Here is a 24,690-nt window from a genome sequence, read left to right as displayed (position 1 = left end):
ACCATACCAACGACTGGTGGTCAGTTTCTAATATAAAGTCTGTCCTGTACACATACTGTGTAAACTTACCTATGGCCCACACAATAGCCAAACATTCTTTCTCTATTGTTGCATATCTGGTCTCTCTCTCCTTTAACTTCCGACTAACATATAATACAGGAAATAACTCACCTTCGCTCTCTTGCATTAATATTGCACCTAATCCGTTACCTGATGCATCTGTTCTAATAGTGAATCGTTCTCCTAGTTTAGGTAGTTTTAAAACTGGTGCACTAGACATCTTTTCTTTTAACTTCTCAAACGCTGCTGTCGTAGTCTCTGTCCATTGCAACACTTTGCTCTGACTGTTCTTGGTCATATCTGTTAGTGGAGCAGCAATTTCTGAAAAATTCTCAATAAACTTTCTATAGTAACCTATAAGTCCCAGAAATGATCTCAACTCTTTTTTGTTCTGTGGTTTCGATACTGCCATGATTTTCTTCAACGTTTTGTCTTCTGGTCCAATCTCACCATTTCCCACCATATGGCCTAAAAACTCTAAAGTCTTGAATCCTATATAACATTTACTTGGTTTTGCAGTTAACTTTCCATTTCTCAATCTGTTCAACACTGTCTCAACCATCTTTAGATGTTCTTCCCATGTTTCTGTCTTAACTAGCGATGTCAACACAATATTCACCTTTTCTTCCAGCTTTTCTACTAATTTCTCTTCAATCAATTCTTCCTCTACTACTGCTACACAAACTGTTTCTACCTTTCGGAATTGTTCTCTGGCATACATCACATGACTGACAAAATCTGCGAACATCCCCTTGTAAACCAGGCCAATAAAAATTACGTTGTACTCGATTTATCATTTTCTGCGTTGACATGTGTCCCGCCAAAACTGTTTCATGTGCAACTCTCATTACTTTAACTCTGAACTTTATTGGTACTACTAGCTGATCCATTAACTTTCCCTGTTCAACATTAGGTGATTGTGACTTTCTTTTAAGCAACTCATTCTCAATAACAAATTTTGAAAAATTGTTTCCTTTTAAAGTTTCTTCTCCTGCTTCTGCTAATTTAAATAATTTTTCCAAACCTTCATCTTTCCGCTGTTCAATTCGGATTCGTTCTGAGTCCACACCATCAATATGTATGGTTGGTGTAATCAAAGGCTGCATCTTCAGATCCCTCTTCTTCACTTGGGCTCGTGTCTCCATAATTCCTATCGTCTGTGCTACATCTTTCGTCGTGGCATCTTTGACTCCTATCACATTTCCAATCACAATATCATAAATAGGATTCTCTAACATCATAGCTTTGACTTTCCCTACAAAATATGGTGTTTTAATATATGTCTCACACCATGGTGCCTCTTTCACTTCGCCATCTAATGTCACATAACTTCCTACCTCTCCTGTCATGTCACATTCAGGCACTAAAGACTTCCTGATCACTACAGTAGAACATCCTGTGTCTCTAATTATGGTTGTATCCCTTCCTAAACTCGTTCCTACAAACACATTCATATTGCTATCATCTCTGTTCTCTAGTCTATCTTTTTTCATAGGAACCATGCATGCAATAATTTCTTTTTCGTGCATCTTTCCTTTCGAATTTCTCCTGTTTGGACATTCTCTAGCCAGATGACCCTTTCTATCGCAAACAAAACATTTGGGTGCCCATGATCGATGGAATTCATTACTTCTTTGTGAATGATCACTCTTACCCAATCCTCTTCCAAATCCTGGGTATCCTCCTTCCCCGTCTCGTAATCCTCCTGAATTATTTTTTTCTTCTTGCTTCCGGCTGTGAAATGCTCCTCTTCTGGCCTCTACAAATGTCTCTGCTAATTTCGCCATCTTATCTGCACTTTCCGGTGTTCTCTCTTTTAAATATAATGTTAATTCATTACTTGCAACATTTAAGAGCTGTTCCCGCAATAACAAATCTAACAGTCCATTGTAATCCTGATTAATCCCACTCAAGTCAATCCATCTATCAACATATCCTGTTATTCTACTCAAAAATTGTGTGTATGTTTCTCCTACTTCTATTTTCGCTGTCCTAAACGTTTGCCTAAATCCCTCTTGAGTCAAGTCATACCTGTGCAACAAAGCATTCTTTAATTTACCATACTCCATTGCATCCTCACTACTTAGCCTTACATAGACGTTCCTAGCTTTGCCCGTCAATAAAGTTCCTAAATGAATTGCCCAGTCCTTCTTAGGCGACTTCTGTGCTACAGACATCCTCTCAAAGCTTGTCAAGTATGCATCCATGTCGTCTTTCCCATCCTGAAATACATGCATTCTAATTTTGACTCCATGAATACCTTAATCATCATTTGACGTAAGATTACCACTACCTCTCTTACTTTTCTCATGCTCCATCTCCAGTTGAAATGCTCTTTCACGTTCCTTATCCAGTCTCTCAAGTTCCTTTTCCCTAGCATTTGCCTCAGCCAACTCCTTAGCAGCGTCTCTTTCTCTAGCTCGCTCTTCTCTATCAAGTTTCACCTGTTCTCTCCATTCATCCATCTGCTCCTTAACAAATTTCTGCAGATCTGCTTTCTCCAGTCCTAAAGTCTTTCCTATCTCTATAAATTTCTCAAACTCCATACTGAATACAAGAATAAGAAACCACAATAGAAATATAACAATACTTACCTTCATTACCTATACTAACATGCAAAGAACAAATTATTAAAACACTTATATACGTACCTATTCTCACATAACACTAGGTCATCACTGTTCACAATTATTAAGTTATACTTACCATATACTTACCTTAGTTTTCTTAACATCCCTTACACCAAAACACCCATGGTGTAGATAACAGTGTACTAATCTTTCAAGTTGCATTATCCAACCCTTGTACCTGTAATAACTACTTTAAACTAAATGCATGTACATACACAAAATTTTAACACCTAATTTTGCTTCCTTTAGCACTAATCATGTGACTTAAAAATGACAACAAACTTGTCGAACTTTCATTTGCCCTGAATCTCCACCAAATTTGTCACAACTGATTAGATAACTAAAAGAAACAACACATAAAACCAATATAAGTTTGCTACATTTATTTACATCAGCAAATAATAATCATATACGCTCACACATTTCAAACATTACTCAAACCATAGGCCTATTCGTCATACATCAGTGCACACTAACACAACTCTTCACACCCAAACCTTTCTCTCCATCACACATTTAACAAATTTCACCAGTCACCATCTTAGTACTGATGATCACCACATTACTCAATATTAATTACACACAAATACTACTCAATGTATTAAGTGTATATCACATCACACATATAGCACCACGTAATATTTAAAATATTACGTATTCAAAATAAGATATCAGTGTCCACTTATGACTTCATATATCTTCATTAAAACAGTTCTTTTATAACACCCAAAGTCACTTATTTGTATTAACTAATTAAGCAGTATTGCACATACCACTTTCTTCCATTATCAACTATCACTGCTAATGTTTCAACACATACATGAGCACGTTGTTAACTAATACAATTATGAACTAATTGCACAACTCATCCTTCTCTTCACCTTCCGAATTCACCACACCTCCATTATTATACTTGCACAGTATAATAATAATATTACAAAACAACAATCTGTTGTTTTCTATGTTACCCGAACATGGCTAATAAATAGCCCACACATGGAACTTCATTTCCACATTACCACCACACTGCACTCTCTCGTGTATCACTCCTCCACGAATCACCACACCTCCACAAGCTCAACTCTCAGCCACATATTCATCCAGGCAAGCCATCTCTATATCTTTGGATACGTCTTCACACAGGCAAGCCATCTCTACATCTCTCAGCAGACACTACTTCTGTACCATCTAGCACAGATACCTCTTACAGTGCTGTAACCAAGATACACTTAATTACTATGATGTAACACCTTATTATTCCATACACTTTATATACCAATAAACTTCATCTCTTTACTCAATGTCCACATTATACAAGTTATACTAAATATTCATTATCCACATCTTTATAAAATTAATATGTCATTACCATACTACTACACTTTAACATAATATAATTATGTTTTATAACCATCACAAAATAACAATACATACTAAATATCAAGTATTTAATTACTTACGGTTAAGCATTAACCCGAACTATAAACACCAAAGTCTTTCACAAACTTCTGTCCAACTTGCACAACTCTTGTTCACTATTCTCTCTCAAAAATAAATCACACTGCCCCAAACAATAACTAAGTCATCTCTTTTATTCACACAGTCAGCTTTTCAGTTACCTTTCCACTCACTCCTGCTACAAGCTATAACAATACAAATTCCTACCTTGCCTAATTAATCCCATACCAAGAAACCTTTAGTTTCACGATCCAAGCTATGACTAATCTATTCCATTTCTCTCAACTGTACAACCTGTATTACCGTATAATTGATAATAAGTATTATACTATAAACTTCATATGTACAACTAAAAATACCACATGTGTACTAATAAACAGAGTATAGTAAATCTAGAAATAATTACTTTCAAATCACATTCTGCTCTGATTACCCTTGACTTGTGACAAAGGCCAAGGTCATACACGTGGTAAACAATTTGTAAAATAGCCCCGGTAGCTATTTAAAAATTACAAAAACGCACAACAGACTTACAATTATCTTGCGTACAGCTTCGGGTTGATAATATGTAAATGTTTAGAGGTTAGAAAGCACTAAATTATAGTAAATAAACAAAAGTTATCAGAGCTTTACAAAACCACTTCCTCGCTGACCGCCATCTTAACCGGGTTAATCCGGTTTATTGTAAAAATTAGAGCGAATCAGATAATAGGCGTGGCTTTTTTTCTCTCTTTTTTTCATCGAGATATGAACGAAAAAACTGTAAGCACCTCTGCACCAGTCAGATTACCGTAAAGTATATAGACGCATTAGTCCAGACGTAGCAACGCGAGTTTGTTAATCACTTGATAAAAGTAGAAACAATTACGTCGTCAGGGAACGTCATATCTGATGACGTCAATTTTATATGGGCAAGTTGTCTTATTGGGCGTTATTGTTTATGGACCAAAACTAATTCAACATTAAGTATAAAAATTTAGTGTTATTGTTGGCAGGTATGATTTAAATTTAATTATAAGTATTTCTTTTACATTCATCTGAGTATGAAAACAAAAATCATCTCCAAACGTATGTTACAACGGCTTCACGATTCAGTTTACGGATGATTTAAAAAAAACAAATTATACCCAGACGTTCCACAAAAGAACCATAGCTAAGGTTAATTGTAGTATGTTACAATGAGTATGACGACTGGCTCGTGTAAGCAGTACAACCGTTCCACAAAATGTCACATGTTATTTAATAACTAAACTAATAGGTAGTATTAGATTCCAGTTCTCAAATGCCATCAATCACATGTTATTTTAATTAATAAGTAAACCAATAGCTAGTATTAGATTAAAGTTCTCAAATGTCACCAACCACTTGTTATTTTAATTAATAAGTAAACCAATACCTATTATTTGATTCCAGTTCTCAAATGTCGCCAATCACGTGTTATTTTAATTAATAAGTAAACCAATATATAGTATTAGATTCCAATTCTCAAATATCACAATCACATGTTATTTTAATTAATAAGTAAACCAATAACTAGTATTAGATTCCAGTTCTCAAATGTCACCAATCACATGTTATTTTAATTAATAAGTAAACCAATAGCTAGTATTAGATTCCAGTTCTCAAATGCCACCGATCACATGTTATTTTAATTAATAAGTAAACCAATAGCTAGTATTTGATTCCAGTTCTCAAATGTCGCCAATCACGTGTTATTTTAATTAATAAGTAAACCAATATATAGCATTAGATTCCAGTTCTCAAATGTTACAATCACATGTTATTTTAATTAATAAGTAAACCAATAGCTAGAATTGTATTCTAGTTTTCAAATGTCACAATCACATGTTATTTTAATTAATAAGTAAACCAATATATAGTATTAGATTTCAGTTCTCAAATGTCACAATCACATATTATTTTAATTAATAAGTAAACCAATTGCTATTATTGTATTCTTGTTTTCAAATGTCACCAATCACGTGTTATTTCAGTTCACAGATAAACCACAGCAGATTTCCACACAAGCTGTCCTTCCAGGTCATGTTTGAAGTGTTGTCCAGAACCAAACATCTCCCGTCTCCTGGTTCTTGTGGCTGTCCTTTCTGCCATCCAGCCGTAAACTCTATCGGTGTGCCATCCTCCCAGGTATACCTGGCGTCATCACTCGACCACCGCCCTCCTATGTAGTAACTGTGACTCATGAGAACTGTCAAATTAAAAGAAAAGAAAGAAAAAAAATCTTTAAAATACTAGATATTTGACAAGCTTAAAGGGACATTCCTGAGTTTGCTGTACTTTTAAAGATGTTGTCGACTAACAAAGACCTTTTAACGCTTGTAATGGCATATCAAATATATTTTTTCTGCATAAAATATTAGTGGCTGTATATTAAACGTGTTTCTGATCGTACGAATATTTGCATTAGGTTAAATTTCATTTTATTTCTAAAGTATATTTGTTTTCGTACGTACGAAATTATTTCAAGACAAAATTCAGTTTGGGATTCTTACAAATATTAAGACGACCTAATATTAACACATTGAATATACAGACACTGGTATTCAAAGAAAGAACATATATTTAATGTGTAAGTTTAATCGTAGAAATATCTTATTATTTGGAAACATCTTGCAATGCAGCAAACTCAGGAATGTATATTTAAAGTAACTGGTTGCTTTCCCTCTGTGGAACAGGACATAACTTTTTTCTCTTAGATCACCATACGGTCAAACATTGAAGTGGCGTCCTCTGCCGCTAATAAAGCTGGTCTGACCCACGCCACTAACTAACAACCGCCGGTAGTAGGGGTGTATAGTAGGAGGTTACAAGTGCCTCTTAACAATGCCACAATTGACTACTGAACGCTCCCCGAAGTAGTCAGACTAAGCGCACAGCTAAACGCTGATGGCGATTGGCAGGTGTGTGGCACAGCTAGACACAAGAGACAATCACCTGTCGCGGTTGGAGAGACAAGGCCTGGGATGTGGAGGTGGAGAGCGAAAGAAGTTGAAAGATAGGAGGAGTTGCCAGATCGGGAAAGAAATCAGATGGAATTCAAAGGAGAGAAAGGAAAGGGGGCAGTGGGATAAAAGAAAAGAAGCAATAATACATCAATGGTTTTGCTTATTTGATAAAATCATTTTAAAGACAACAGTGTAAAACAAATATCTAAACCTAAAACTAGAGTAGATAAACCTAGACTACGAACCAAACTTAACACTAGGTTATATTATCCAATATGTAGATCTAAACTCTGACAAAAATAGGTCACGATCAATATATAAACCTGGACTTAGAATATATAAATAAATATCTAAACCTAGACCTAGACTAGATAAACCTAGATTAAGAACCAAACTTAACACTAGGTTATATTACCCAAGATCAAGATGTAAACTTTGTCCAGGATACGTGTAGATGATGACCAGGATCTAAACACGAATCCAAGGTCTAGCAGCTAGACTGAGATGAAAATCTAAACCTAAACATGGTGCAGCTAGATCAAGATCAAAATCTAAACCTATACACGAAGTAGCTAGAAAAAGATCAAAATCTAAACCTATACATGGTTCAGCTAGACCTATATCAGAATCTAAACCTATACACGGAGTAGCTAAACCAAGATTGAAATCTAAACCTATACATAGAGTAGCCAGAACAAGATCAAAATCTAAACCTCTACATAGAGTAGCCGGACCAAGATCAAAATCTAAACCTATATATGGAATAGCTAGACCAACATCAAAATCTAAATCTATATACAGAATAGCTAGACAAAGCAGACAGACTAATTTAAAGATCCATACAGGCCTTTTAGAAAGTAGCTATTTGTGTTTGTTTATTTTCTTATTTTCGTGTATCTATTCAATCAATGTTCAACACGCTGTTCTGGGCAAACGCCTCAGCTAGCTTGGCTGTCTGTCCAGGAATGACGGTTAGAGGTTGTATGTTAGTGGTTAGTGAGCAAGAAGTCGGCGTAGTGGCCTTACACGTATCCACTGCGTTGTTAATCAGATCTAAACCTACACAAAACTCTTGACCCAAAGGAACTAAACTTGGATCACAAAATGTATTTTGTTTAACTAGAGCACATTCATTTACTAATCATCGGCTATGGATGTCAAATATTTGGTAACTCTAATATACATATATACATTTTCCTTTTAGTAGCAAGGGATATTTTGCATGCTCTTTCCCACAGACAACAAGACATACCACGGTTTTTGATATACCAGTCATGGTGTACTGGATGGAAAGAGAAATAGCCCAATGGGACTATCTACCGCCGGGGCCCGATCGTAGACTAACTCGAACTCGGGACAATATTTACCACTGGGCTACAACCCCCTGCCCCGAATTTTGTTTTATAAAGAGAAGAAAACCTCACTATCGTGTCTCTGTAGAAATGTTTTGATGGCTGTGTTGGAGGAGTTGGTCTCGATCTTCACAAGGCTGGCTGCTTCTGACTGGCAGGTGGAGTTCGTCGTCTTCCAGTCAGCTTCCTCGTAGTGTAATCTGATGCACCTCCCAGCCACGGCGAGGAAACCCTTCACGCCACATGGTACTATTGGGGATTCTGGAAATTATTTAATTCAGTTACAAAAATTAAAAAATAAGATTAAGCTCTTAACAAAGTATGTAAGTAAATAAATAAAATTATAGTTTACATCATGTTCTTTATATGCAACCCCCACCCCCGCCTGCAAAAAAAAAAAAAAAAAAGAAGAAGAAAAAAACAAAAACAAACAAACAAAACATAATATAAAATAAAATAAATAAGATTAAGCTCTTAACATAGTAAATAAAATAAGTAAATAAATTAAAGTTTTACATCATGTTTTGTAAATGTAAACATGACTAATATAAATGATGGTCAAGTGTAAATAAAGAAAGAATCAAACAAACAAACAGAATAAATTGAATAATAATTACAAAAAATATATGCAAAGAATATATTTGTTTATACATAACACATTTGTATTCCTAAATATGATATTGACCAGACCAAAAAACACTCTGGTAATAACCTCTATATATTGACTGCAGATACTAATGTCAGTCACATGTGTTATTACTGTCAGCACTACTTTAAAGATAAAAATACGTGTGTGTTACTACTGTCAGCGATACATTAAGATATATATCACGTGTGTGTTACTACTGTCAGTGATACTGTACGATATATATCACGTGTGTGTTACTACTGTCAGTTATGTTTTAGCATATCAATCATGTTTGTGTTACGACCACAACTGTAGAGATATTCACCGACACACCCGGTACGTGTGGGTATAACTGACGTATTCCCCATTTTTGGTGGCGTATTAGTTTTATGACATGTACGATCAATATCTAGAAAGTAGTAAATTATAATCAAACGTAAATAATGTCGACCAGACATCGTGAACCTCATATTTTGTTCTCGAGTATTGAAACTATCTATTTCTCAGTTGACAGTGTCGCACATGTAAATGGAATTTGATGAAGTTGTATCTGTTAAAGTTTGTTTTGTTCAACTACACCACTAGATCACATTTATTGCTTAATCATTGACTATTGGATGTGAAACATTTGGTACATTTTTTTTCCATTAGTAGCAAGGTATCTTTTATATACACTTTTCCACAGGCAGGAAATCACATACCACGGCCTTTGACCAGTTGTGATGCATTGGTTGGAACGAGAAAAAAAACCGACTGGTATATCAAAGGCCGTGGTATGTGCTATTCTCGTTTTGGAATGGTGTAGATAACACCCATGCTACTAATGGAAACAATGCAGTGGGTTTCCTCTTTAAAATTATATGTCAGAATCACCAAATGTTTGACATCCAATAGCCGATGATTAACGAATGAATGTGCTCTAGTGATGTTATAAAACAAAACAGACTTTGTTTTTGCAGTCCACATAACAACAATAGGTGATCAGTGTTGAGGGTGTGACGTCATTTAAAAAAAGACTTGTTGATATGGCAAGCCTCGTTTTTTCTTTTGCAGTTTTATTTCGAGATCACAATCACTTACCTCTGTTTATCCTTGGGCATAGCCCAGTGGTAAAGCGCACGCCTGATGCGCGATATATCTAGGATCGATCCCCGTCGGTGGGCCCATTGGGCTATTTCTCGCCCCAGCCAGTGCTCAACAACTGGTGTAACAAAGGTATCCTCAATGTGGGATGGTGCATATGAATGATCCTTTGTTACTAATGGAAGCGGGTTTTCTTTCTATGTCTGTGTCAACATTACCATACGTTTCACATCCAATAGCCGATGGTTATTAAATCAATGCGCTCTAGTGGTGTCATTAAAGAAAACATTTCTTTTAACTGTTCAACCTAACACTGGGCGGGATTAATAAAAGTGCTTTTAGACGCGGCTCGATAGTTGCAATATGACCATCAATTTACAGTTTGAATAAAAAGCTGTTAATCGCTCATCCGTTGTATATGTACTCCTCTATAATTAAACGAATGAATGAATGGTTCGATGGTCTCGGTGGTGTCGTGGTTAAGCTATCGGGCATAATGCTGGTAGGTACAGGGTTCACAGGCTGGTACCGGTTCCCACCCAGAGAGGGTTTTAACGACTCAATGGGTAGGTGTAGGACCACTACAACCTCTTCTCTCTCGCTAAACAATAACCACTAAAACTAACCCATTGTCCTGGACAGAGAGCCCAGATAGCTGATGTGTGTGTCCAGGACAGCGTGCTGAAAGCACAGAAATACTTTGAAATGAAACGAAATGATTCGACAACATGTAAGAGCACAAAGAAAAAGTTGACTGTGTGTAAAGGAAATACACAAGCATTTTGTCTGGCTTCATTAAAGTCTCACTTTGAACCAAACCATACAAGAGTATCTTCTTTCTCACTTTAAACCGAACCATACCAGAGTATCTTCTTTCTCGCTTTAAACCAAATCATACCACACTATCTTCTTTTTCGCTTTAAACCAAACCATACCAGACTATCTTCTTTCTCGCTTTAAACCAAACCATACCAGACTATCTTCTTTCTCGCTTTAAACCAAACCATACCAGACTATCTTCTTTCTCACTTTAAACCAAACCATACCAGAGTATCTTCTTTCTCACTTTAAACCAAACCATACCAGACTATCTTCTTTCTCACTTTAAACCAAACCACACCAGACTATCTTCTTTCTCGCTTTAAACCAAACCATACCAGAGTATCTTCTTTCTCGCTTTAAACCAAACCATACCAGAGTATCTTCTTTCTCGCTTTAAACCAAACCACACCAGACTATCTTCTTTCTCGCTTTAAACCAAACCATACCAGAGTATCTTCTTTCTCGCTTTGAACCAAACCATGCCAGAGTATCTTCTTTTTCACTTTAAACCAAACCATACCAGATTATCTTCTTTCTCACTTTAAACCAAACCATACCAGACTATCTTCTTTCTCACTTTAAACCAAACCATACCAGACTATCTTCTTTCTCGCTTTAAACCAAACCATACCAGACTATCTTCTTTTTCGCTTTAAACCAAACCTTACCAGAGTATCTTCTTTCTCGCTTTAAACCAAACCATACCAGACTATCTTCTTTCTCACTTTAAACCAAACCTTTTCTTCTGCTAGAACTGGTTTTTATGGTTATTGTGGAGTGTTTTAATGTCAAAGTGAACAAGCGTCACAACAAAGACACTTTATTAGAAAATGTCGATGTGTGTGTCCACCGTGAACACAAACACGCTACAGACGTTATACAAGAGAGGCAAACAGAAAAAGTCATCTGTGAGTTATTACAGATGTTATAGAATGTATCAAATATGTCTTTTCCTCTGACCACTGTTTTTTTTTTTTTTTGACGAGAGTCAACTAAAATCGGAACAAAGGCACTGTGAAAAAAACCCACCCACGAGTGTGTTATATATATATATATATAAAAAAACATTGCAATTTCTTTTACGATTTCAATCTGTGTCAACCCTTTCTGTCAGGTTTCTTCGACTCGGTCTTCTGAGCTGTCCACACCATCACCTACCTGTCTCAGCTTCCTCCATGGGTATAGTCTCTGTGTACTTCCCTGCACCCACCTGATATCCTCGTCCTCTGCCGCTAATAAAGCTGGTCTGACCCACGGCACTAACTAACAACCGCTGGTAGTAGAGGTGTATAGTAGGTGGTTACAAGTGCCTCTTAACAAGGCCAGAAGTAACTACTGAACACTACCCGAAGTGGTGAGACCAAGCCCACAGCTAAAAGCTGATGGGGAATGGCAGGTGTGTGGCTCGAATAGCCACAAGAGACAAGTTGAAGAGACAATGACTGTGATTTGCAGATGGACAGCAAAAGAGGTTGAAATATAGGAAGAGTTGCCCGATTGTGAAGAAGTGAGATGGAATTCAAAGGAGAGAAAAGAAAGGAGGCAGTGGAATAAATAAAAAAAAGCGTGAATTAAACTAACACAATATCTGAAACCTCGTCGCTTAACCACCATTGAAGAACACAGTTGTATAACATTTTATGAGCTATGCTGTGTGTGTGTGACGTGAAATTCAGTTACAGGGAAACAAAAACACTCTGCCGATAAACGATTATAGTGCTCAGGTTGAAAAACCCCAACACAAAACATTTAATGTCAAACATAGGATTGTTGGTGTGATAATGCAGGAATCTCTGACTGACTACAGGTTGGTACAAAATAATTGCTCATAATTTATATAGATTGGTCTCTGACAGTAACAGAGGGGCGGGACGTAGCCCAATGGTACAGCGTTTCCTTGATGCGCGGTAGGTCCAGGATCGATCCCCGTCGATGGTCCCATTGGACTATTTCTTGTCCAGCCAGTGCTCAACAACTGGTGTAAAAAAGGCCGTGATATATATTATCCTGTCTGTGGGATGGTGCATATAAAATATCCCATACTGTTAATCGGAAAGAGTAGCACATGAAGTGGCGACAGCGGGTTTCCTCTATCACTCAATATCTGTGTGGTCCTTAATCACATGTCTAACGCCATATAACCGTAAATAAAATGTGTTGAGTGCGTCGTTAAATAAAACATTTCCTTCCTGACAGCAAGAGTGTTGATATCTATCCAAATGTGACCGGCATCGGTGACGTCGTGGCAGGTCATCGGTCTACAGGCTGGTAGGTACTGGGTTCGGATCCCAGTCGAGGCATGGGATTTTTAATCCAGATACCGACTCCAAACCCCGAGTGAGTGCTCCGCAAGGCTCAATGGGTAGGTGTAAACCACTTGCACCGACCAGTGATCCATAGCTGGTTCAACAAAGGCCATGGTTTGTGCTATCTTGCCTGTGGGAAGCGCTAATAAAAGATCCCTTGCTACCAATCGGAAGAGTAGCCCTTGTAGAGGCGACAGCGGGTTTCCTCTCAAAATCTGTGTGGTCCTTAACCATATGTCTGACGCCATATAACCGTAAATAAAATGTGTTGAGTGCGTCGTTAAATAAAACACTTCTTTCTTTCTTTCTTTCTATCCAAATGTCCGTCTAGCTCTCTCACCGTCAGAGTACTCGGGCTAACCAGATCGATGATCTAAACAAAAAAGTAGAGTTAATTTTACTTAACGACGCCACTAGAGCACATTGATTTTGTATCTTATCATCGGCTATTGGACGTCAAACATATGGTCATTCTGACACTGTTTTTTGTTTTAGAGGAAACCCGCTGTCGCCACATAGGCTAGTCTTTTGGGGGTTTTGTTTAACGACACAACTAGATAATGTTGTTTTATTAATGATCGCCTATTAAGTGGTAAAAAGTATGTGGGTTTGTTTGGGGGTTTTGTTTAACGACACAACTAGTTAATGTTGATTTATTAATTATCGCCTATTAAGTGTTAAAAAGTCTGTGGGTTTGTTTGGGGGTTTTGTTTAACGACACAACTAGATAAGGTTGATTTATTAATGATCGCCTATTAAGTGTTAAAAAGTCTCTGGGTTTGTTTGGGGGTTTTATTCTCTATATATTTAATTTGACAAAGTACTTCCACACCCACCCAGCGGTCAAGTGCGATTCTTTTACCCATGTCAAATGTTGTGACGAATACGAGGAACGTATCCGTGCAAAACTCGACGATAGCCTACAGGAGTTATTGCCCATAGTTAATAATACCAACGTGCAATCGCGAAAATCTGTAAACGAGGCATCAGTGAAGAACCGACCTTGGTAGCGCAGTCGTTAGCCATCGGACTAAAGGCTGGTAGGTACAGGGTTCGCAGCTCGGCACCGCCTCCCACCCAGAGCGAGTTCTTAAGGGCTGAATGGGTAGGTGCAAGGCCACTACACCCTCTTCTCTCTCACTAACCACTAACCAACTAACAACTAACCCACTGTCCTGGACAGACAGCCCAGATAGCTGAGGTGTATGCCCAGGACTGCGTGCTTGAACCTTAATTAGATATATCCACGAAAATAAGTTGCCGTGAATGAATCAGCGAAGATCACCACATGTTATTTTAATTAATAAGTAAACCAACAGCTAGTATTGGATTCTCGTTCTCAAATGTCACCAACCACATACTATTTTAATTAATAAGTAAACCAATATATAGTATTAGATTCCAGTTTTCAAATATCACCAATCACATGTTATTTTAATAAATAAGTAAACCAATATATAGTATTAGATTTCAGTTCTCAAATGTCACCAACCACATGTTATTTTAATGAATAAGTAAACCAATATCTATTATTGTAATCTGGTTTTCAAATGTCACCAATCACATGTTATTTCAGTTCACAGATAAACCACAGCAGATTTCCACACGGGCTCTCCTTCCAGGTCATGTTTGAAGTGTTGTCCAGAACCACACATCTTCCGTCCCCTGGTTCTTGTGGGTGTCCTGTCTGCCATCCAGCCGTAAACTCTATCGGTGTGCCATCCTCCCAGGTATACTTGGTGTCATCACTCGACCACCGCCCTCCTATGTAGTAACTGTGACTCATGAGAACTGTCAAATTAAAAGAAAAGAAAAGAAAAATGTCTGTGAAATATTAGATATTTGACAAGCTTAAAGGGATATTCCTGAGTTTGCTACATTTTTAAAGATGCTATCGACTAATAGAGACCTTTTAACGATTGTAATTACATATAAAATATATTTGTCTGCATAACATATTAGTGTTCTAATATTTGCATTAGGTTAAATTTCATTTTATTTCCTAAACTTCTGTATCTTGACCCAAAGGAACTAAACTTGGATCACAAAATTTATTTTGTTTAACTAGAGCACATTCGTTTACTAATCATCGGCTATGGATGTCAAATATTTGGTAACTCTAATATAGATATATTCTTAAAAAGGAAGGAAGGAAGGAAATGTTTTATTTAACGACGCACTCAACACATTTTATTTACGGTTATATGGCGTCAGACATATGGTTATGGACCACACAGATATTGAGAGAGGAAACCCGCTGTCGCCACTTTATGGGCTACTCTTTCCGATTAGCAGCAAGGGATCTTTTATATGCACCATCCCACATACAGGGTAGTACATACCACGGTCTTTGGTATACCACTCATGGTGCAGTGGCTGGGACGAGAACTAGCTCAATGGGCCCATCGACGGGGATCGACCCCAGAACGACCGCCCCTCTTAAAAAGGAAACCCGCTACATGTTCCTTTTAGTAGCATGGCATATTTTGTATACTCTTTCCCACAGACATAACATGACATACCAGTCATGGTGTACTGGATGGAAAGAGAAATAGCACAAAGGGGACAATCTACCGACGGGGCCCGATCGTAGACTAACTCGAACTCGAGTTTTGTTTTATAAAGAGAAGAAACCCTCACTATCGTGTGTCTGTAGAAATGTTTTGATGGCTGTGTTGGAGGAGTTAGTCTCGATCTTCACAAGGCTGGATCCCTCTGACTGGCAGGTGGAGTTCGCCGTCTTCCAGTCAGCTTCCTCGTAGTGTAATCTGATGCACCTCCCAGCCACGGCGAGGAAACCCTTCACGCCACATGACACTATTGGGGATTCTGGAAATTATTTAATTCAGTTAATAAAATTAAATAAATAAGATTAAGCTCTTAAGAAAGTACGTAAATAAATAAATAAATTGTAGTTTTACATCATGCTTTTTAAATGTAAACCGCCCCACCTCCGAACCCGCAAAAACACCAACAAAAAACAAAACCAACAAGATAACAAGCAACATTCACACACACACACACACACACACACACACACACACACACACACACACACACACACACTCGCACACACACACTTACACACACACTCGCTCACACACACATACACATACATACACACACTCGCTCTCTCACACACGCACACACACAGAGACACACAGACAGACACAGACACACACACACAGACATACAAACACACACAGACACACACACATGCACCCAGACACACACACACAGACAGACAGACACACGCACACACACACACGCGCACACACACACACACACACACACACACACACACATATATATATATATATATATATATATATATATATATATATATATATATATATATATATATATTATAAAAGTGTATGTTTTAAAAAAACATGACAGGCTTTGTTCGTGAGAGAGTTGAATTATTGCTCTCACTCATCAGATGTAGATTTAAGGTACACCGTCAACGGAAAAAGCTGATGACGTAATGGACTCTGTGACGTTCGAGGTTACGTCACTATGCAGCTCTTTAATAGGTGATGTAGTGGTATGCGCACAGAAGCGCTATTTGCGTCTGTGTCGACATGCTGATACGAGTTCATTCTTGGAGTTTAGTGTGCTGGTTTCAGGTTTATACATTATGAACAGTTTTTCCTTCAGGCAGAGGTTACATCTTTGCTCGCTGGAGAGTATGATTTTGCTTTGGATAAAATTTTCCACTTAATGGTGTATGGGGTGAATCTATCCTTCAGTGTCCAAATGTACTGACTTAGCGCTGTTGCGTTCTTCTGTGTTGCGTTTTGAAAACTGCTCGTGTGCGCAGTATATCTTGTCTTAAATGTGTTCTCGGTCAAACCAACGTATGTTTCTTGCTTGTTGTTATCGAGTGTATTAACGGTAGCTTGATATATTACTCCTTTCTGCAAGCATTTGCCCTCAAGTGGACATTCAGCTCTTCGTCTACAGTTGCATTCTCTGGGGGGAACGGCGTCTTTGTCTCTGTGTTGTTGAAGTAGAGTTTTGTTATGCGCTGAAATTATTTTCCCAACATTAGGCATGCAGCTATAGCTAATTTTAACGGTGTTTCGATTTATAATTTTGTGGAGAGGGTTGCTTTTGGGAAAGCACTCATCGAGTAATCTGAGGAACTGGTGACCTACGTTGGTTTTCACGTTGGAGCTATATGGTGGGTTGTACCAGGTGATGTTTCTATTGCGGTTGTTTCTGCGTCTGTTGTTTTCTGCTGTTGGGGTGTATTTGAGGTTATAGTTATATCCGCTCTTGAGTAAGGCTTCCTTATATGGGCGTTTCGCTTCTTCAAAGATGCACTCATTCGAAGATATATCAGAAAGCCTTTTATTTATTGTTTTTGGTATACTGCGGATGATATTTGGAGGGTGGTTGCTCTTGTTGTGGATGTATAAAGGTGTGTTGTTTGGTTTCATATAGGGTTTGACTGAGCTCTTTTCAAGATCTAGAGTTACGTCTAAGTAATCTACAGATTTTTTGTTGGCGACTATGGTGATCTTGAGTTTATGGTTTGCAAATATTCTGCAAATATCTTTTTTGATTATCTCTATGGTTCTCGGTGACTCATTGAATGCAGCTAGGCCATCGTCGCGATATAGTCCTATATTGTTGCCGTATTTGGCTTGTAGTTCTGAAAGAAGAAAGAGCCCGACTATTTCGCAAATTTCTGCTCCATCGTAACTACCCATAGTTACATCAAACCGTGATTGTTTGCCTCTTTTGCACCATGCCTTGCTGTTGTTAAATAGCAGTGAATTTCTTGCTTGTAATATTATTTCCATCTCATCGCTAGAAATATCATCGAATTTGGATGCGAACTGTAGGGCTTGTTTCACGAGATTTTCTGTTATGGACGGATAAAAATATATATGTTATAAAAAACAAAACACACTTTGTTGTTTATTGTTTTTGCAGTCCACAGGACAACAGTAGGTGATCAGTTTTGAAGGTGTGACGTTATTTAAAAAAGACTTGGCAAGATATGGCAAGCCTCGTCATTTCTTTCGCAGTTTTATTTCGAGTTCTCACTTACAGCTGTTTAACCTGGGACGTAGCCCAGTGGTAAAGCGCACGCTGATGCGCGGTCGGCCTAGGTTCGATCCCAGTCGATCGGCCTATTGGGCTATTGCTCCGCAACTGGTGTAACAAAGATATCCTCTATGTGGGATGATGCATATAAAAGATCCTTTGCTACTAATGGAAACATGTAGCGGGTTTCCTTTCTATGACTGTGTCAAAATAACCATATGTTTGACATCCAATAGCCGATGGTTATTAAATCAATGTGCTCTAGTGGCGTCGTTAAACAAAACATTTATTTAACTGTTCAACCTACCAGTGGTGAAGTGTTTTCATAAACACTCTGGGCGGGCTTAATAAAAATGCTTTTAGACATGGTTCAACAGTTGTAATATGGCTATCAATTTACATTTTCAATAGGAAGCTCTTATTCGCTCACCCGTTGTACTTCTCTATTATTAAACGAATGAATTAATCGTTCGACGGTATCGGTGGTGTCGTGGTTAAGCTATCGGGCATAAGGCTGGTAGGTACAGGGTTCACAGGCTGGTACCGGTTCCCACCCAGAGAGGGTTTTAACGACTCAATGGGTAGGTGTAAGACCACTACACCCTCTTCTCTCTCGCTAAACAATAACTACTAAAACTAACCCACTGTCCTGGACAGAGAGCCCAGATAGCTGATGTGTGTGTCCAGGACAGCGTGCTGAAAGCACAGAAATACTTTGAAATGAAACGAAATGATTCAGCGACATGTAAGAGCACAAAGAAAAAGTTGACTGTGTGTAAAGGAAATACACAAGCATTTTGTCTGGCTTCATTAAAGTCTCACTTTAAACCAAACCATACCAGAGTATCTTCTTTCTCACTTTAAACCAAACCATACCAGACTATCTTCTTTCTCACTTTAAACCAAACCATACCAGACTATCTTCTTTCTCACGTTAAACCAAACCATACCAGACTATCTTCTTTCTCGCTTTAAACCAAACCATACCAGACTATCTTCTTTCTCACGTTAAACCAAACCATACCAGAGTATCTTCTTTCTCGCTTTAAACCAAACCATACCACACTATCTTCTTTCTCACTTTAAACCAAACCATACCAGACTATCTTCTTTCTCACTTTAAACCAAACCATACCAGAGTATCTTCTTTCTCACTTTAAACCAAACCATACCAGAGTATCTTCTTTCTCGCTTTAAACCAAACCACACCAGACTATCTTCTTTCTCACGTTAAACCAAACCATACAAGACTATCTTCTTTCTCACGTTAAACCAAACCATACCAGAGTATCTTCTTTCTCGCTTTAAACCAAACCATACCACACTATCTTCTTTCTCACGTTAAACCAAACCATACCAGACTATCTTCTTTCTCACGTTAAACCAAACCATGCCAGAGTATCTTCTTTCTCACGTTAAACCAAACCATGCCAGAGTATCTTCTTTCTCACTTTAAACCAAACCATACCACACTATCTTCTTTCTCACGTTAAACCAAACCATGCCAGACTATCTTCTTTCTCACGTTAAACCAAACCATGCCAGACTATCTTCTTTCTCACGTTAAACCAAACCATGCCAGACTATCTTCTTTCTCGCTTTAAACCAAACCACACCAGACTATCTTCTTTCTCACGTTAAACCAAACCATACCAGACTATCTTCTTTCTCACGTTAAACCAAACCATGCCAGAGTATCTTCTTTCTCACTTTAAACCAAACCATACCAAACTATCTTCTTTCTCACTTTAAACCAAACCATACCACACTATCTTCTTTCTCGCTTTAAACCAAACCATACCAGACTATCTTCTTTCTCACTTTAAACCAAACCATACCAGAGTATCTTCTTTCTCACTTTAAACCAAACCATACCAGAGTATCTTCTTTCTCACTTGAAACCAAACCATACCAGAGTATCTTCTTTCTCACTTTAAACCAAACCATACCAGAGTATCTTCTTTCTCACTTTAAACCAAACCATGCCAGACTATCTTCTTTCTCACGTTAAACCAAACCACACCAGAGTATCTTCTTTCTCACTTTACACTTTACACCAGACACACCTAGTCGAGACTTCGTGAATATTTGACGAAAAACAATTATTAGCCATCACCAATGGCATTTGGAACTAAGGAGACGTTGGCGCAAGCTACCCTACAACACAATGTGTTGCTAATTAGTTATGCATGAAGATCATCGGGTAATGAGACAAAACACTTGCATAAATCGATAGATTCTGCGAAGTGACATACTCTGGTGTATACATATATTTAAATCTGAATGAATTTACTTCACATAGATGTGTGTGCAGACTTCCAGGCGATGATCACCTGTGCAAATGGATCGTTAAAGTTGGTAATTTTCACATATATTCTTAGATAGGAAACCCGCTACATTTTTCCATTAGTATCAAGGGATATTTTATATACACCATCTCATAGAGAGGATAGCACATTCTACGGCCTTTGATATACCAGTCGTGGTGCACTGACTAGGACGAGAAATATCCCGAAAGGTCCATCGACGGGGATCGATCATAGACAGACCGTGCATCAAGAAAACGCTCTTGGCAAATAGATGGCTACTTGGAACTTTTTAAACTTACATGACACACTCGAATTTCAACCCGTGAACTAAAGTTTGATAAATTTACAAACCTATAACATATTTGGATAAAGTTACAAGAGTGAAACAAAAATCTGTGTCGTTAAAACAGGGAAATATTCTTAAAAAGAGATTAGTCAAGAGTCTAAAATCTGAGATGTGTTTGGTGAGGGAGCTAACGTTACTTGTCTATCTAACTGGTATGAGCTGCTCTGCTCAGCTGACCGACTTAGGTTTGACAACGCACGAGTATTTACGATTGGAACATTCTTCACTTACGGCCTGTAAAGCGGAGTGCAGACATCACGGACGATGCAGGTCGTTTATGGTTGATCCACGCATGCTCCAGTGTCACCTGTATGACGTAGACTTCCGGTCGGCAGCACAATACATGACAGTTCCGTCAGGAACCATTTCTGGTGACAACAACAATAAGGTGGGGATTTTATAGTTAATGTAAAACAGGGTCGTCGAAACGGGGAAAACGGATAGAGTTAATACATTATGCTAGTGTCAGACTACCAACTTCCACGACGCAGTTGGCCAACTCGTCGATCTCTCGACTTCTACGACTGTCTAGCTGCTAGTCTGAGCGCTCTTACAACTCGATTATTGTCTTATACGCCATTAGTTGTTAACCTGAGCGCATCCGTCGTAAGTTTGGGGGAATTATAATGTACCTGTCGAGTTGGCCAACTCCGTCATGACAGTTGATATCATAACACTGGGTCGTCTAAACCGGGGAAAATGGGGGTGTTACTACATTATGCTAGTCTTAGACTACCAACTGCCACGAGTCGTAAGTTGGGTGTTGGGGGAAATTATAACGCAATACTCGAGTTGGACAAAACCGTCGGGTCACTTGGCAGTCTGATATTAACAAAATTATCTGATATTTTTTTTAATATAGGTGTGCAGTGGCCGTGTGTGTGTGTGTGTGTGTGTGTGTGTGTGTGTTTGTGTGTGTGTGTGCGTGTGTGTCTTTGTGCATGTATGTGTGTGTGTATGTGTGTGTTTGTGTGTGTGCGTGCGTGCCTGAATATGTGTAATAGATACTTAGAATGTCTGTCATTTATCACTGCCTGTTCGTTGTAAAACTTAATGAACAAAATAACTTAATCTATGGGGGTTTTTTTTTTTTTTTTTTACATAGGTCAGTGACCCATGCACTGGATTTTCCTGTCCGTGTGAAATATCCAGATGTTCTGTTTGTAGTCACTGTGACGTCAACTCCAGAACTAGGAAGCCATTTTGTGTCATTGGTAAGTGGGACGATTGCATTTTTGTTACCCACAAGACAGAACTACGTGAGTGGCTGTTACATACCATTTATCTCACAAGATAAAACAGAGGTAGATACGTTTTTAAACAACGAGTTGTAAGATAAATTGTATCTAACGGATACGAATGTAGTGTTCTGTTTCTTACATACCCCCAAAACCAAGTTTTGAGTAAATTTAAACGTGTTTTCCTATTAGAAGTTTATGTATTATACTAAGAAAAGTTTTGTCCACTTCTTTGCTGCATTGTAAGATGTTTCCGACTAATAAAATATTTCTTCGATTAAAATTACTTATTAAATATGTTTTCTTGTTTAGAATATCAGTGTCTGTATATTCAATGTGTTTCTGGTCGTCTTAATATTTGTAAGAAGCCCAAACTGGATTTTATCTCCAAATAATTTCGTACGTATGAATTGTTTTTTGTTTTTTTTGCAAATAAAATAAACGTTAACCTAGTACAAAATATTAGAACGATTAGAAACACGTTTAATAAACAACCATTAATAATTTATGCAAAAATATTTATTTAATATGTAATTACATGTACAATCGTTAAAATGTCTCTGTTAGTCGATAGCGTCTTTACTATGTATTACAGTATTATTTATTTTTAAACCGAATATGTTTTAATTGCTCAAAAAAATTGTTATTGTTTTGTTATTTCCCAAAGACACTTTTACTTTTCATCTTACATCAAACCAACTGAAATTATTTACCCCCCGCCCCTCCGAAAAGACCAGAAGAAAAAAAGCATGCGACTGGCAAAACGAATCTCCACTTCTGCTGTCTTAATTATTTTGAATTATTATTATTTTCTTTTCTATGTTATTGTTAAGACATCAACGCCTGCCTGGAAGTTCCAACTGTCAAGAACGGCGTTGTCGTTAACGGTGTAGACTGCCTCATGGGAGTCAGCAGAGACTATACCTGTAACCATGGTTACACAGACCTGGGTAACGGAAGCATCACGTGTTCCAAACATGGAACGTGGAGTACAGGAGTGTGTGAAAAAGGTAAGGAGTGGTTTGAATCGGGTCATTGTCTGGGAATCATTTATTCATCATCGGCAATTGCATGTCAAATATTTGGTAATTTATTTATGATCGAGGGGAGCACGTAGTCCAGTGGTAAAGCGGTAGACAGACCCTAGTTTCAACCTTTGAAAATTAACACCAAGTTTAGTTCATCTACAAACCTGTACAACATTTGAATAAAGTTACAATTGAGTGAAATATGAGTCTGTGACTTTAAAATGGTGAAATACCTTCTAAAATAGATTAAAACTGGACTGAGAAATACATTTTGTAATACTAAAAATATCAGGATGACCAGAAACACTTCGAATGTACGGAAATGGATGATAAACAATAAAACCTAAGTAAAGTATGATTTCAATTATTAAAAACGGCTCTAATAGTAAAACAATATGTCTTAGTGTTTCAAAACTAGGGTCTGTCTCTTTAATCAAAGTTTCCTCATAAACGTTTGGTAAAATATTGCATTGATTCTATTAAGTTGGCAGCAAAACTATCTAGATTGCACTGAGACAAAATGGGTTAATTAAGGAATTGCTTATGCATGGTAGTAATGCGATCCGTCCTGCCTCCTAAAAAACCATATTACTTTACTTCCTAATGTGGATGACGTAAAGGAAATACAAGGGCAAAGATTAAAATTCCATACGACACTTTGAAATATACCCATTAGGCTACATGCCATTTACATGGCATACACAATTACATTTTGGTTTGTTTAACAACACTACTAGAGCACACGGATTTATTAAACATTTTGACATATAATCTTAGACAGAAAAGCCGCCACATTGTTTTCAGTTAGTAGCAAGGACTCTTTTATATTCACCATTCCACAGATAGGATAGTACATACCACGGCCTTTGATATACCAGTCGTGTAGCTCTGGTTGGATGGGTCCACCGACAGGGATTACATGACACGATGAATAAGAAAAAGAGTCATTAGCAATAGTAATGAAGGAATTTTTTTATTTAATGACGCACTCAACACATTTTATTTACGGTTATATGGCGTCAGTGACAGTAATGACGTCACAATCGAGCGAATTAGCTGTACACCGTAGCACATGTCACAGTTTAAGAAAATGATATTTACAATGAATTTCAGAAACAAATAATACAGATGTCTTTGTACTGGCAAGCTTTTACTGTTTACTCTTAACGTGTATTTTAATTCAGTATGTCTCATGACTATCGGTAAAGAATCGATTTTCCAAAAACAATCAACTTTGGTACGCTATGAACAAAAACCCAATCTACCGCGTCGAAAGCTCTCTCTCTCTCTCTCTCTCTCTCTCTCTCTCTCTCTCTCTCTCTCTCTCTCTCTCTCTCTCTCTCTCTCTCTCTCTCTCTCTCTCTCTCTCTCTCTCTCTCTCTCTCTCTCTCTCTCTCTCTCTGTCT

The 24,690-nt window shown here is 37.8% G+C and overlaps 2 protein-coding genes across 2 annotated transcripts in view; one reads left to right on the top strand and one right to left on the bottom strand.

The window, feature by feature from the left end:
- Positions 1-14,872: 14,872 nt before the first annotated feature.
- Positions 14,873-19,108, bottom strand: LOC121373179 (snaclec GPIB-binding protein subunit beta-like). The gene is made up of 3 exons (XM_041499636.1): positions 19,078-19,108; positions 15,946-16,134; positions 14,873-15,096 (listed from the first exon to the last, which is right to left on the bottom strand). The coding sequence occupies exons 1-3, from the start codon at positions 19,106-19,108 to the stop codon at positions 14,873-14,875; spliced, it is 444 nt and encodes a 147-aa protein (XP_041355570.1).
- A 1,727-nt stretch (positions 19,109-20,835) lies between these two features.
- LOC121373767 (sushi, von Willebrand factor type A, EGF and pentraxin domain-containing protein 1-like) overlaps positions 20,836-24,690 on the top strand; it is a 13,867-nt gene continuing 10,012 nt past the window's right edge. The window contains exons 1-3 of the mRNA XM_041500522.1: positions 20,836-21,406; positions 22,124-22,232; positions 23,090-23,266. Of these exons, the coding sequence (XP_041356456.1) occupies positions 21,128-21,406; positions 22,124-22,232; positions 23,090-23,266 (565 nt within the window). The 5' untranslated portion in view covers positions 20,836-21,127. The remainder of the gene's footprint in view (positions 21,407-22,123; positions 22,233-23,089; positions 23,267-24,690) is intronic.

Source organism: Gigantopelta aegis, chromosome 5 (genome assembly GCF_016097555.1).
Source record: "Gigantopelta aegis isolate Gae_Host chromosome 5, Gae_host_genome, whole genome shotgun sequence".
Classification (NCBI taxonomy): domain Eukaryota; kingdom Metazoa; phylum Mollusca; class Gastropoda; order Neomphalida; family Peltospiridae; genus Gigantopelta; species Gigantopelta aegis.
This window is presented reverse-complemented; position numbering and strand designations above follow the sequence as displayed.